Source organism: Coregonus lavaretus (assembly GCF_964263955.1).
Source record: "Coregonus lavaretus genome assembly, chromosome: 11".
Classification (NCBI taxonomy): domain Eukaryota; kingdom Metazoa; phylum Chordata; class Actinopteri; order Salmoniformes; family Salmonidae; genus Coregonus; species Coregonus lavaretus.
Genome location: NC_139998.1, coordinates 46,266,542 through 46,280,886, shown reverse-complemented (window position 1 = coordinate 46,280,886; position 14,345 = coordinate 46,266,542). Strand labels below are relative to the sequence as shown.

The 14,345-nt window shown below is 42.4% G+C and overlaps 1 protein-coding gene across 1 annotated transcript in view; it reads left to right on the top strand.

The window, feature by feature from the left end:
• Nucleotides 1-14,345, top strand: part of LOC311137761 (3',5'-cyclic-AMP phosphodiesterase 4C-like) — a 155,052-nt gene that overhangs the window by 38,059 nt on the left and 102,648 nt on the right. The window contains exon 3 of the mRNA XM_084172345.1: nt 8,146-8,348. Within this exon, the coding sequence (XP_084028471.1) occupies nt 8,146-8,348 (203 nt within the window). The remainder of the gene's footprint in view (nt 1-8,145; nt 8,349-14,345) is intronic.

Below are 14,345 nucleotides of genomic sequence, written 5' to 3'. Positions count from 1 at the left end.
GCAAAGAGTCAATATTTGCAGTGTTGACCCTTCTTTTTCAAGACCTCTGCAATCCGCCCTGGCATGCTGTCAATTAACTTCTGGGCCACATCCTGACTGATGGCAGCCCATTCTTGCATAATCAATGCTTGGAGTTTGTCAGAATTTGTGGGTTTTTGTTTGTCCACCCGCCTCTTGAGGATCGACCACAAGTTCTCAATGGGATTAAGGTCTGGGGAGTTTCCTGGCCATGTAGCCAAAATGTCGATGTTTTGTTCCCCGAGCCACTTAGTTATCACTTTTGCCTTATGGCAAGGTGCTACATCATGCTGGAAAAGGCATTGTTCGTCACCAAACTGTTCTTGGATGGTTGGGAGAAGTTGCTCTCGGAGGATGTGTTGGTACCATTCTTTATTCATGGCTGTGTTCTTAGGCAAAATTGTGAGTGAGCCCACTCCCTTGGCTGAGAAGCAACCCCACACATGAATGGTATCAGGATGCTTTACTGTTGGCATGACACAGGACTGATTGTGGTGCTCACCTTGTCTTCTCCGGACAAGCTTTTTTCCGGATGCCCCAAACAATCGGAAAGGGGATTCATCAGAGAAAATGACTTTATCCCAGTCTTCAGCAGTCCAATCCCTGTACCTTTTGCAGAATATCAGTCTGTCTTTGATGTTTTTCCTGGACATCAGGCCATCCTCCAAAAGTCTTCGCCTCACTGTGCGTGCAGATGCACTCACACCTGCCTGCTGCCATTCCTGAGCAAGTTCTGCACTGGTGGTGCCCCGATCCCGCAGCTGAATCAACTTTAGGAGACGGTCCTGACGCTTGCTGGACTTTCTTGGACGCCCTGAAGCCTTCTTCACAAAAATTTTACCTCTCTCCTTGAAGTTCTTGATGATCCAATAAATGGTTGATTTAGGTGCAATCTTACTAGCAGCAATATCCTTGCCCGTGAAGCCCTTTTTGTGCAAAGCAATGTAGACGGCACGTGTTTCCTTGCAGGTAACCATGGTTAACAGAGGAAGAACAATGATTACAAGCACCACCCTCCTTTTAAAGCTTCCTGTCTGTTATTCTAACTCAATCAGCATTACAGAGTGATCTCCAGCCTTGTCCTCATCAACACTCTCACGTGTTAACGAGAGAATCACTGACACGATGGCAGCTGGTCCTTTTGTGGCAGGGCTGAAATGCAGTGGAAATGTTTTTTGGGGATTAAGTTCATTTTCATGGCAAAGAGGGACTTTGCAATTAATCTGATCACTCTTCATAACATTCTGGAGTATATGCAAATTGCCATCATAAAAACTGAGGCAGCAGACTTTGTGAAAATTAATATTTGTGTCTTTCTCAACTTTTGACCACGACTGTACAGTACCAGTCAAAGGTTTGGACACACCTACTCATTCAAGGGTTTTTCTTTATTTTTTACTATTTTCTACATTGTAGAATAATAGTGAAGACATCAAAACCATGGAATCATGTAGCAACCAAAGAAGTGTTAAACAAATCAAAATGTATTTTATATTTGAGATTCTTCAAATAGCCACCCTTTGCCTTGATGACAGCTTTGCACACTCTTGGCATTCTCTCAACCAGCTTCATGAGGTAGTCACTAGGAATGCATTTCAATTAACAGGTGTACCTTCTTAAAAGTTAATTTGTGGAATTTATTTTCTTCTTAATGTGTTTGAGCCAATCAGTTGTGTTGTGACAAGGTAGAGGGGGTATGTAGAAGATAGCCCTATTTGGTAAAAGACCAAGTCCATATTATGGCAAGAACAGCTCAAATAAGTAAAGAGAAACAGCAGTCCATCATTACTTTAAGACATGAAGGTCAGTCAATACGGAAAATTGAAAGTTTCTTCAAGTGCAGTCGCAAAAACCATCAAGCGTTATTTATGTTTAGTTATTTATGTTTAGATCTGCATTGCTCAGCAATATTTATTTTATTTATATATTTCACCTTTATTTAACCAGGTAGGCCAGTTGAGAACAAGTTCTAATTTACAACTGCGACCTGGCCAAGATAAAGCAAAGCAGTGCGATTAAAAACAACAACAACACATAGTTACATATGGGATAAACAAAAACGTACAGTCAATAACACAATAGAAAAATAGAAAATCTATATACAGTGTGTGCAAATGTAGTAAGTTATGGAGGTAAGGCAATAAATGGGCCATATATCCTTGAGCTGTTATAGCTTGCTTAACTCATGGGTCGATCCAGGATGGCACTTAAGTGCGTAATATGTTTACGTTGCAACTTATTCTGTTTTGGTTTATTAGATGCTAAATGAACACTTGATTTGCAGGAGCCTCGTCAGTTCATATGTTAGTAGAAGTTCTAGGATAGTGAGAGGTGAACGTATATTTTAGATGTTATTTTTGTTTTACCTCTCGTTGGAGGTCACGCCGTGCATTTTTGACATCGGCCAGACAGTGTTTTATATTTGAATTTTGTATATATTTTTTCTATTTGTATATGCTTGTTGAAAGTTGGTTGAGGGGGAGAGTAAATGTTGGGGGACAGGGTGGAGAGTAAGGGTGCTTGCTGGGGGGGATGGATTGGTTGGATACTGCTCGAGTATAGGCGCTACATATGCTGCTCTTGATAGTTTGGTGCACTTTCATACCATTTTATTGAGTTACACGTTATGCAGGCCACCATAGGAACTACAAATGAGAGGAGGGCGGGGCTTACATTTACTTCCTGGAATGTCAAGGCTTTAAACAAACCAATTAAGAGAGGCAAGGTCCTAGCCTGCTTGAAATCACTCTCGTCTGATATGATATTTTTGCAAGAAACCCATCTGAAAAACAATTCTCATAGCTGACTTAAATGTAGGTATGATTCTAGTGTATGATTCTAACTTCTCTGCCAAAACGACAAGCACAGCGATTCTGGTACGGAAAGGAATTCCCTTTCTACATAAAACAACTATTGCGGATAGAGGGTCGCTATGTGATCATAATAGGAGAGATCTATTCTACTTCTGTAACTCCACTGAATATCTATGGGCCAAACATTGATAACCACACATTTTTCAAGAGTCCTTGCCCTGTTTCCAGATATCTCCCATACTAACCTCGTCATTGGGGGGGACCTTAATTGTGTGCTAGACCAATATTTGGATAGATGCTCTACCCGGCGTACCCCTACCTCCTATTCAAGCAAAATCTTGAATACCTACATAAAACACTAACTTATTTGATATTTGGAGGATCTCCAACCCAACAGGTAGGCAATACTCCTTTTACTCTCGTGTTCACAATGTTTATACCTGAATTTACTACTTTTTGGTTGATGCGAAATTACTCCCTTATACCTGTAATGTGAGGTATCATGATAATATAATCTCTGACCACGGTCCACTCACCTTTTCCCTGAGATTGGGTGACATCGTATCAAACGAGAGGGTCTGGAGGTTGAATCCTCAGCTCTTCACAGAACCAACATTCTGTGAAAATCTTAAAGACCAAATTAAATGTTTATTTGATACCAACGACAACACAGAGACTTCCCCAGCATTATTGTGGGAAACACTGAAGGCTTATTTGAGAGGCTGTATCATCTCCTTTCAGGCTGCCAGGAGTAGGCAAAGCAGAGAGAAATTAGTAGAATTGGAAGGACAAATTCACTTACTGGATAGGGAGAATGCTAGTCATCCATCTATGGAGAAACATAAAAAAATAACCACTTTGAAATGTGAATGAAATCAGATTCACTCAGCTAAAATTTTGTTGTTTGACATTAGAGAAGCTGCCATTAAAGAAAACCCTTTGAGTTTTATTATCTAGATAGCTCTGAATCCACGAAATGGCAGAGGTTGAAAAGCCATAACACATTTTTTTCAACAACAGGTTATGGTCAATAATATCAAAGGCTGCACTGAAATCTAACAGTACAGCTCCCACAATCTTCTTATTATCAATTTCTTTCAACCAATCATCAGTCATTTGTGTCAGTGCTGTGCATGTTGAGTGCCCTTCCCTATAAGCATGCTGAAAGTGTGTTGTTAATTTGTTTACAGAGAAATAGCATTGTATTTGGTCAAACACCATTTTTTCCAACAGTTTGCTAAGAGCTGGCAGCAAGCTTATAGGTCTGATGTTAGAACCAGTAAAGGCCGCTTTACCATTCTTAGGTAGTGGAATTACTTCAGCTTCCCTCCAGGCCTGAGGACAAAGACTTTCCTCTAGGCTCAGATTAAAGATATGACAGATAGGAGTGGCTATAGAGTCAGCTACCATCCTCAGTAGCTTTCCATCTAAGTTGTCAATGCCAGGAGGTTTGTCATTATTGATCGATAACAATTATTCCACCTCTCCCACACTAACTTTCAAGGCTTTTCTTTCATTATTTGTTTTTTTTATGCATGAATACGATGGCTCACTGTTCATTGTTGGGATTTCCTGCCTAAGTTTGCCCACTTTGCCAATTAAGTAATCATTAAAATAATTGGCAACATCAAATGGTTTTGTGATGAATAAGGTATCTGATTTGATGAAATCTGTCTTCTAATTTGTCTTTCTGCCCATAATTTCATTTAAAATACTCCAACGTTTTTTTCCATAATTCTTTATATCATTGATCTTGGCTTCATAATACAGTTTCTTCTTCTTTTTGTTGAGTGTAGTCACATCATTTCTCAATTTACAGTAAGTCAACCAATCAGATGTGCAGCCAGACTTATTAGCCACTCCTTTTGCCCCATCTCTTTCAACCATACAGTTTTTCAATTCCTCATCAATCCATGGAGCCTTAACAGTTCTAACAGTCAGTTTCCTAACAGGTGCATGTTTATCAATAATTGGAAGATCCTTGCAACATCATCATGCTGAAACATTAGGTGATGGCGGCAAATGAATGGCACAACAATGGGCCTCAGGATCTCATCAGGCTATCTCTATGCATTCAAATTGCCATCGATAAAATGAAATTGTGTTCATTGTCAGTAGCTTATGCCTGCCCATACCATAACCCCACCGCCACCATGGGGCACTCTGTTCACAACGTTGACATCAGCAAACCGCTCACCCACACGACGCCATCTGCCTGGTACAGTTGAAACCCGGGATTCATCCATGAAGAGCACACTTCTCCAGTGTGGCAGTGGCCATCGAAGGTGAGCATTTTGCCAAATGAAGTCAGTTACGACGCCGAACTGCAGTCAGGTCAAGACCCTGGTGAGGACGACAAGCACACAGATTAGTTTCCCTGAGACGCTTTCTGACAATTTGTGGATACATTTAGTTGGTTGTGCAAACCCACAGTTTCATCAGCTGACAAGGTAGCTGGTCTCAGACGATCCCGAAGGTGAAGATGCCGGATGTGGAGGTCCTTGGCTGGCGTGGTTATGCGTGGTCTGCGGTTTTGAGGCCGGTTGGATGTACTGCCAAATTCTCTAAAACGACGTTGTAGAGAAATGAACATTACATTCTCTGGTAACAGCTCTGGTGGACATTCCTGCAGTCAGCATGCCAATTGCACGCTCCCTCAAAACTTGAGACATCTGTGGCATTGTGTTGTCTGACAAAACTGCACATTTTAGAGTTGCCTTTCATTGTCCCCAGCACAAGGTGCACCTGTGTAATGATCATGCTGTTTAATCAGCTTCTTGATATGCCACACCTGTCAGATAGATGGATTATCTTGGCAAAGGAGAAATGCTCACTAACAGGGATGTAAACAAATTTGTGCACAGAATTTGAGATAAATAAGCTTTCTGTGCTTATGGAACATTTCTGGGATCTTTTATTTCAGCTCATGTTCTGTTTTTTTTGTTCAGAGTGTGTGTGTGTATGTATGTATGTATGTATGTATATATATGTGTGTATATATATATATATATACATACATACATACATACATACATACATACATACATACATACATACATACATACATACATACATACATACATACATACATACATACAGTGGGGAGAACAAGTATTTGATACACTGCCGATTTTGCAGGTTTTCCTACTTACAAAGCATGTATAGGTCTGTAATTTTTATCATAGGTACACTTCAACTGTGAGAGACGTTTCCACCCCCATGCTTCACAGTAGGTATGGGGTTCTTTGGATGCAACTCAGCATTCTTTGTCCTCCAAACACGACGAGTTGAGTTTTTACCAAAAAGTTCTATTTTGGTTTCATCTGACCATATGACATTCTCCCAATCCTCTTCTGGATCATCCAAATGCACTCTAGCAAACTTCAGACGGGCCTGGACATGTACTGGCTTAAGCAGGGGGACACGTCTGGCACTGCAGGATTTGAGTCCCTGGCGGCGTAGTGTGTTACTGATGGTAGGCTTTGTTACTTTGGTCCCAGCTCTCTGCAGGTCATTCACTAGGTCCCCCCGTGTGGTTCTGGGATTTTTGCTCACCGTTCTTGTGATCATTTTGACCCCACGGGGTGAGATCTTGCGTGGAGCCCCAGATCGAGGGAGATTATCAGTGGTCTTGTATGTCTTCCATTTCCTAATAATTGTTCCCACAGTTGATTTCTTCAAACCAAGCTGCTTACCTACAGTGGGGAGAACAAGTATTTGATACACTGCTGATTTTGCAGGTTTTCCTACTTACAAAGCATGTAGAGGTCTGTATTTTTTTATCATAGGTACACTTAAACTGTGAGAGACGGAATCTACAACAAAAATCCAGAAAATCACATTGTATGATTTTTAAGTAATTAATTTGCATTTTATTGCATGACATAAGTATTTGATACATCAGAAAAGCAGAACTTAATATTTGGTACAGAAACCTTTGTTTGCAATTACAGAGATCATATGTTTCCTGTAGGTCTTGGCCAGGTTTGCACACACTGCAGCAGGGATTTTGGCCCACTCCTCCATACAGACCTTCTCCAGATCCTTCAGGTTTCAGGGCTGTCGCTGGGCAATACGGACTTTCAGCTCCCTCCAAATATTTTCTATTGGGTTCAGGTCTGGAGACTGGCTAGGCCACTCCAGGACCTAGAGATGCTTCTTACGGAGCCACTCCATAGTTGCCCTGGCTGTGTGTTTCGGGTCGTTGTCATGCTGGAAGACCCAGCCACGACCCATCTTCAATGCTCTTACTGAGGGAAGGAGGTTGTTGGCCAAGATCTCGCGATACATGGCCCCATCCATCCTCCCCTCAATACGGTGCAGGCGTCCTGTCCCCTTTGCAGAAAAGTATCCCCAAAGAATGATGTTTCCACCTGCATGCTTCACGGTTGGGATGGTGTTCTTGGGGTTGTACTCATCCTTCTTCTTCCTCCAAACACGGCGAGTGGAGTTTAGACCAAAAAGCTATATTTTTGTCTCATCAGACCACATGACCTTCTCCCATTCCTCCTCTGGCGGGCCTGGACATGCGCTGGCTTGAGCAGGGGGACCTTGCGTGCGCTGCAGGATTTTAATCCATGACGGCGTAGTGTGTTACTAATGGTTTTCTTTGAGACTGTGGTCCCAGCTCTCTTCAGGTCATTGACCACGTACTGCCGTGTAATTCTGGGCTGATCCCTCACCTTCCTCATGATCATTGATGCCCCACGAGATGAGATCTTGCATGGAGCCCCAGATCGAGGGTGATTGACCGTCATCTTGAACTTCTTCCATTTTCTAAAAATTGCGCCAACAGTTGTTGCCTTCTCACCAAGCTGCTTGCCTATTGTCCTGTAGCCCATCCCAGCCTTGTGCAGGTCTACAATTTTATCCCTGATGTCCTTACACAGCTCTCTGGTCTTGGCCATTGTGGAGAGGTTGGAGTCTGTTTGATTGAGTGTGTGGACAGGTGTCTTTTATACAGGTAACGAGTTCAAACAGGTGCAGTTAATACAGGTAATGAGTGGAGAACAGGAGGGCTTCTTAAAGAAAAACTAACAGGTCTGTGAGAGCCGGAATTCTTACTGGTTGGTAGGTGATCAAATACTTATGTCATGCAATAAAATGCAAATGAATTACTTAAAAATCATACAATGTGATTTTCTGGATTTTTGTCTCTCACAGTTGAAGTGTACCTATGATAAAAATTACAGACCTCTACATGCTTTGTAAGTAGGAAAACCTGCAAAATCGGCAGTGTATCAAATACTTGTTCTCCCCACTGTATTTGATCAAATTCCTGTCCTCTGATAGTAGTGTTTTGTTTCCTCCACAGAGTCGGCGGGACTCCCTCCCTCTCTCCAACCCCAGCTATGTGTTGTGTCGGCGTTTCTCGGGGACGGTGCTGCTGCCCCCGCTGTCCCGGCGCCACTCCACCCACGCCCAGGACCACCGCAAGCTGCTACACCTGGAAGCCCTCTATAGGAAGGCCCTGGCTGGCGTAGAGGCCACGAGCCTGGAGACCATCGACGACTGCAAGTCAGTGGAGCAGCTTGTTAATCTTTCAACTATCTTTCTCTAATGCTCTGTCTCTCTCTTTGTATTTCCTCTCTTTATTTCTCACAATCTCTAATTTCTCTCCCTCTTTTTCTACCCCCCTCAACAAGCCTTCTTCCGTCTGTGTGCTCAACAAGCCTTCTCCCCTCTGTGTGCTCAACAAGCCTTCTCCCGTCTGTGTGCTCAACAAGCCTTCTCCCCTCTGTGTGCTCAACAAGCCTTCTCCCCTCTGTGTGCTCAACAAGCCTTCTCCCCTCTGTGTGCTTAACAAGCCTTCTCCCCTCTGTGTGCTCAACAAGCCATGAACTGTCCACAGTGTGATTCATTGAGAAGGCTACTGTGTGGTATTGATGTCTTCTGCTGGGGTTACTCCACACTTCAGGAGAATGTTATGTAATCTCAGAAGGACAGACTGTCAACTGACTTTCAGTCAAATTAGCTGGGATGGAAACTGCATCTGTGACATTTGGTTTTCGAATCCATCTATACTTGCAGTCAAGGCTGAGGGAGCAGACACTGAGTAACTTTTGTGGATGTGTGTGTGGGCGTGGCCGGTGTCTGTTTGTCCCCGGATGTCTGTGTGTTTATGCACTCACTCACACAGCGTCTTCCCATCACACCTGCCTGCCTGCCCCTACTTCTCTTAGTACGTGCTCATCCACCTTCATATTCTTGGCTGTGCTGAATCTCTCTGAATCCCGTATCTCTCTAGGCCCAGAGGGTGTTAAGAAAAGCCTTCTGTCTGACGGCTGCTACCTAACTCTCTCTCTCCCAGCCTCGGGTCAATGGAGGGCACTGCCTTAGTATGTCTGTGTTCGTGTATCCATCCACACATTTCGTTTTGGCCCAGCGCTACATCTAGCCTCTCCACCCACACACTGTGTCCATGCCTGAGCTGATGGCTCTACAGTCTGCTTCTCGGCAGCGCAGGCATCACAGAGGCCAGACGACAGGAAAAGATGCAGGGTTCTGTATGGCGGGCTGTTGTTGCTGTGTTACAGGAATTAGTGACTCTCCTTCTGAAATGACGGGTACAGTGCCTTGCAAAAGTATTCATCCCCCTTGGTGTTTTTCCTATTTTGTTGCATTACAACCTGTAATTTAAATGGAATTTTTATAGATTTCATATAATGGACATTCACAAAATAGTCCAAAGTGAAATGAAAAAAATAACTTGTTTCAAAAAATTCTAAAAAATAAATAACTGAAAAGTGGTGCGTGCATATGTATTCACCTCCTTTGCTATGAAGACCCTACATAAGATCTGGTGCAACCAATTACCTTCAGAAGTCACATAATTAGTTAAATAAAGTCCACCTGTGTGCAATCTAAGTGTCACATGATCTCAGTGTATATGTATGTATGTGTATATATATATATATATATATATATATATATATATATATACACACACACCTGTTCTGAAAGGCCCCAGAGTCTGCAACACCACTAAGCAAGGGCCACCACCAAGCAAGCGGCACCATGAAGACAAAGGAGCTCTCCTAACAGGTCAGGGACAGAGTTGTGGAGAAGTACAGATCAGGGTTGGGTTATAAAAAAATATCAGAAACTTTGAACATCCCACGGAGCACCATTTAAATCCATTATTAAAAAATTGAAAGAATATGGCACCACAACAAACCTGCCAAGAGAGGGCCGCCCACCAAAACTCATGGACCAGGCAAGTAGGGCATTAATCAGAGAGGCAACAAAGAGACCAAAGATAACCCTGAAGGAGCTGCAAAGCTCCACAGCGGAGATTGGAGTATCTGTCCATAGGACCAGTTTAAGCCGTACACTCCACAGAGCTGGGCTTACGGAAGAGTGGCCAGAAAAAAGCCATTGCTTAAAGAAATAAGCAAACACGTTTGGCAAAAGACATGTGGGAGACTCCCCAAACATATGGAAGAAGGTACTCTGGTCAGATGAGACTAAAATTGAGCTTTTTGGCCATCAAGGAAAACGCTATGTCTGGCACAAACCCAACACCTCTCATCACCCCGAGAACACCATGTTTTTCATCGGCATGGACTGGGAAACTGGTCAGAATTGAAGGAATGATGGATGGCGCTAAATACAGGGAAATTCTTGAGGGAAACTTGTTTCAGTCTTCCAGAGATTTGAGACTGGGACAGAGGTTCACCTTCCAGCAGGACAATGACCCTAAGCATACTGCTAAAGCAACACTTGAGTGGTTTAAGGGGAAACATTTAAATGTCTTGGAATGGCCTAGTCAAAGCCCAGATCTCAATCCAATTGAGAATCTGTGGTATGACTTAAAGATTGCTGTACACCAGCGGAACCCATCCAACTTGAAGGAGCTGGAGCAGTTTTGCCTTGAAGAATGGGCAAAAATCCCAGTGGCTAGATGTGCCTTATAGAGACATACCCCAAGAGACTTGCAGCTGTAATTGCTCCAAAAGGTGGCTCTACAAAGTATTGACTTTGTCACTGGACGATCCCCCATGTTACGTTCTCCCCTCGGGTGTAGTTTGTCTGAGGAGGAGACGTAAATGCCTGTGCCTACGCACACAATGTAAACTAGATGGATGGGGAAGAAATGTGGGGTGTAACTAACTAAAATAACCAGACACAACAACCAGAACTCAATGTTAGCCCCCTGGGGACATGTAGTAAGGTACTAAACAACATATTCAACACCCTTAAAGAAACAGTAATAAAACAAAGACCAATCAAACAAACCAGGGATGGTAAGAGAAGGGAATGTTTGGGAACGGGGTCCAAGTAATGAAAATAAACAAAAGGTCCCTCCTCTTCTACACACCTCTCTCTCTCTCTCTCTCTCTCTCTCGAGCTCACACAGCAAACAGTTAATATACTCTGGTCACTCAACCACAGCTGCCAGGACGCCCACCATCGTCAGCCGCAACTCGGCACACCTGAAATAACCAGAACACACCAACAGAACAACCACTCTGAACCACACACACACTACAAAGGAAGATTGGGAGAAAGAAAAACATGTCACACGTAACCGCCCCCCCCTATTATTACATATATATATATACATACATACAGTGGGGGAAAAAAATATTTAGTCAGCCACCAATTGTGCAAGTTCTCCCACTTAAAAAGATGAGAGAGGCCTGTAATTTTCATCATAGGTACACGTCAACTATGACAGACAAAATGAGAATTTTCTTCTCCAGAAAATCACATTGTAGGATTTTTAATGAATTTATTTGCATATTATGGTGGAAAATAAGTATTTGGTCAATAACAAAAGTTTCTCAATACTTTGTTATATACCCTTTGTTGGCAATGACACAGGTCAAACGTTTTCTGTAAGTCTTCACAAGGTTTTCACACACTGTTGCTGGTATTTTGGCCCATTCCTCCATGCAGATCTCCTCTAGAGCAGTGATGTTTTGGGGCTGTCGCTGGGCAACACGGACTTTCAACTCCCTCCAAAGATTTTCTATGGGGTTGAGATCTGGAGACTGGCTAGGCCACTCCAGGACCTTGAAATGCTTCTTACGAAGCCACTCCTTCGTTGCCCGGGCGGTGTGTTTGGGATCATTGTCATGCTGAAAGACCCAGACACGTTTCATCTTCAATGCCCTTGCTGATGGAAGGAGGTTTTCACTCAAAATCTCACGATACATGGCCCCATTCATTCTTTCCTTTACACGGATCAGTCGTCCTGGTCCCTTTGCAGAAAAACAGCCCCAAAGCATGATGTTTCCACCCCCATGCTTCACAGTAGGTATGGTGTTCTTTGGATGCAACTCCGCATTCTTTGTCCTCCAAACACGACGAGTTGAGTTTTTACCAAAAAGTTATATTTTGGTTTCATCTGACCATATGACATTCTCCCAATCCTCTTCTGGATCATCCAAATGCACTCTAGCAAACTTCAGACAGGCCTGGACATGTACTGGCTTAAGCAGGGGGACACGTCTGGCACTGCAGGATTTGAGTCCCTGGCGGCGTAGTGTGTTACTGATGGTAGGCTTTGTTACTTTGGTCCCAGCTCTCTGCAGGTCATTCACTAGGTCCCACTGTGTGGTTCTGGGATTTTTGCTCACCGTTCTTGTGATCATTTTGACCCCACGGGGTGAGATCTTGCGTGGAGCCCCAGATCGAGGGAGATTATCAGTGGTCTTGTATGTCTTCCATTTCCTAATAATTGCTCCGACAGTTGATTTCTTCAAACCAAGCTGCTTACCTACAGTGGGGAGAACAAGTATTTGATACACTGCTGATTTTGCAGGTTTTCCTACTTACAAAGCATGTAGAGGTCTGTATTTTTTTATCATAGGTACACTTAAACTGTGAGAGACGGAATCTACAACAAAAATCCAGAAAATCACATTGTATGATTTTTAAGTAATTAATTTGCATACTACCAGCAAGTCTTAAAAGATATTAGAAATACATCAAAACACTATAATGTTGAAGTTAAGACCCTCGCCAACTAATATCAACATTTATATTTAATTAATATTCAATTATTTGCCTTCAGTAAGTTTAAGAAATATTGCCTAGTGTCGTGTCATTCTGTTACAATAAACCCACATACTGTCTCTTTAAGATATTTTCTAATTTCTCTCCCTCATGAGGAGGGAGGATAATAAAAGTTCACAGAAGTAACAAGTAAAGGTAGACCTACTGTTATAGTGTTTTAACTGATAACAATTTGGTTTGTGGTTCATTAAGTGATTTAAAACGTGTCATGACAGAAAAATCACTAACAGAGAATGACTGCAATTGAATTGGCTAAAAAGGAAATGATAGTAGTCACAAACTACAGTTGGGTCACCTGCTACTGTCCTCCCTTCAACTGTCTCTCTCTCTCTCTGTCTCCCTCTTGCTCTCCCACTCTCGATGTTTGCAATGCCAGGAACAGGGCACAGTGACATGCACATAACTAGAGGGAAAGGTAGAGAAAAGGAGTGGGAGTCCTCTGTAATTCATTTGAAAACGTTGTGCAATTATCCATGTATTTTGGGTACAGGATGCGTTCTAAAGTCTATTACTGTCAAAGGTCTATTACTGTTGAATAACTATTACTGGATGTCAGGGCTATGGGGAGTGTTATTGCCTTTTAAGGTTGAGCATTACAAGATGCAGGTAACTGCCAAATAATGGAAACACTTGAGTAAATGAGGGATACAAAGTATATTGAAGGCAGGTGCTTCCAAACAAGTGTGGTTCCTGAATTGATTAAGCAATTAACATCCCATCATGCTTAGGTCATGTATAAAAATGCTGGGCAGGCCATTATTTTGGCTACCATGACTATTCCCCCATAGGATGACAATGTCCCCATCCACAGGGCACGAATGGTCGCTGAATGGTTTAATGAGCATGAAAACGGCCGTCTCAGTCACCAGATCTCAACCCAATTGAACACTTATGGGAGATTCTGGAGCAGCGGCTGATTCTGGAGCAGCGTTTTCCACTACCATCAACAAAACACCAAATTATGGAATTAGATAGATTTCCAGACGCTTGTAGAATCTATGCCAACGTGCACTGAAGCTGTTCTGGTTTATGGTGGCCCAACGCCTTATTAACACACTTTATGTTGGTGTTTCCTTTATTTTGGCAGTTACCTGTATGTAGGTCTGTAGATGGGTATTTTAACTCTGAGTCATTGTTAATCAATACTAGAATAGAATACCACCTAATTCATAGCAGTGGCAATAAAGGGGTAATGAGATAAAGAAACAATGTTGATACCTCACAGTCCAACGTTAGTGTCAGGATTTAATGAAATTAAAGAGAACAAACTGGAACTGCAAGTGCAATTGTATTCTAGTGATATTGGAGGGAAATTAAAGTTCAATAAAAGCTGTTTCTTTATTATTTAATTAATGTACTATACTAATAAAGAAACACCTTTAAATATGAATGAAGTTATTTTATTACATTTAACTTGCACTCCTTGAGTGGCGGAATATCTTTTGTAGTTCCTTTGAAATTATCTACAGTGAGGGGAAAAAAGTATTTGAT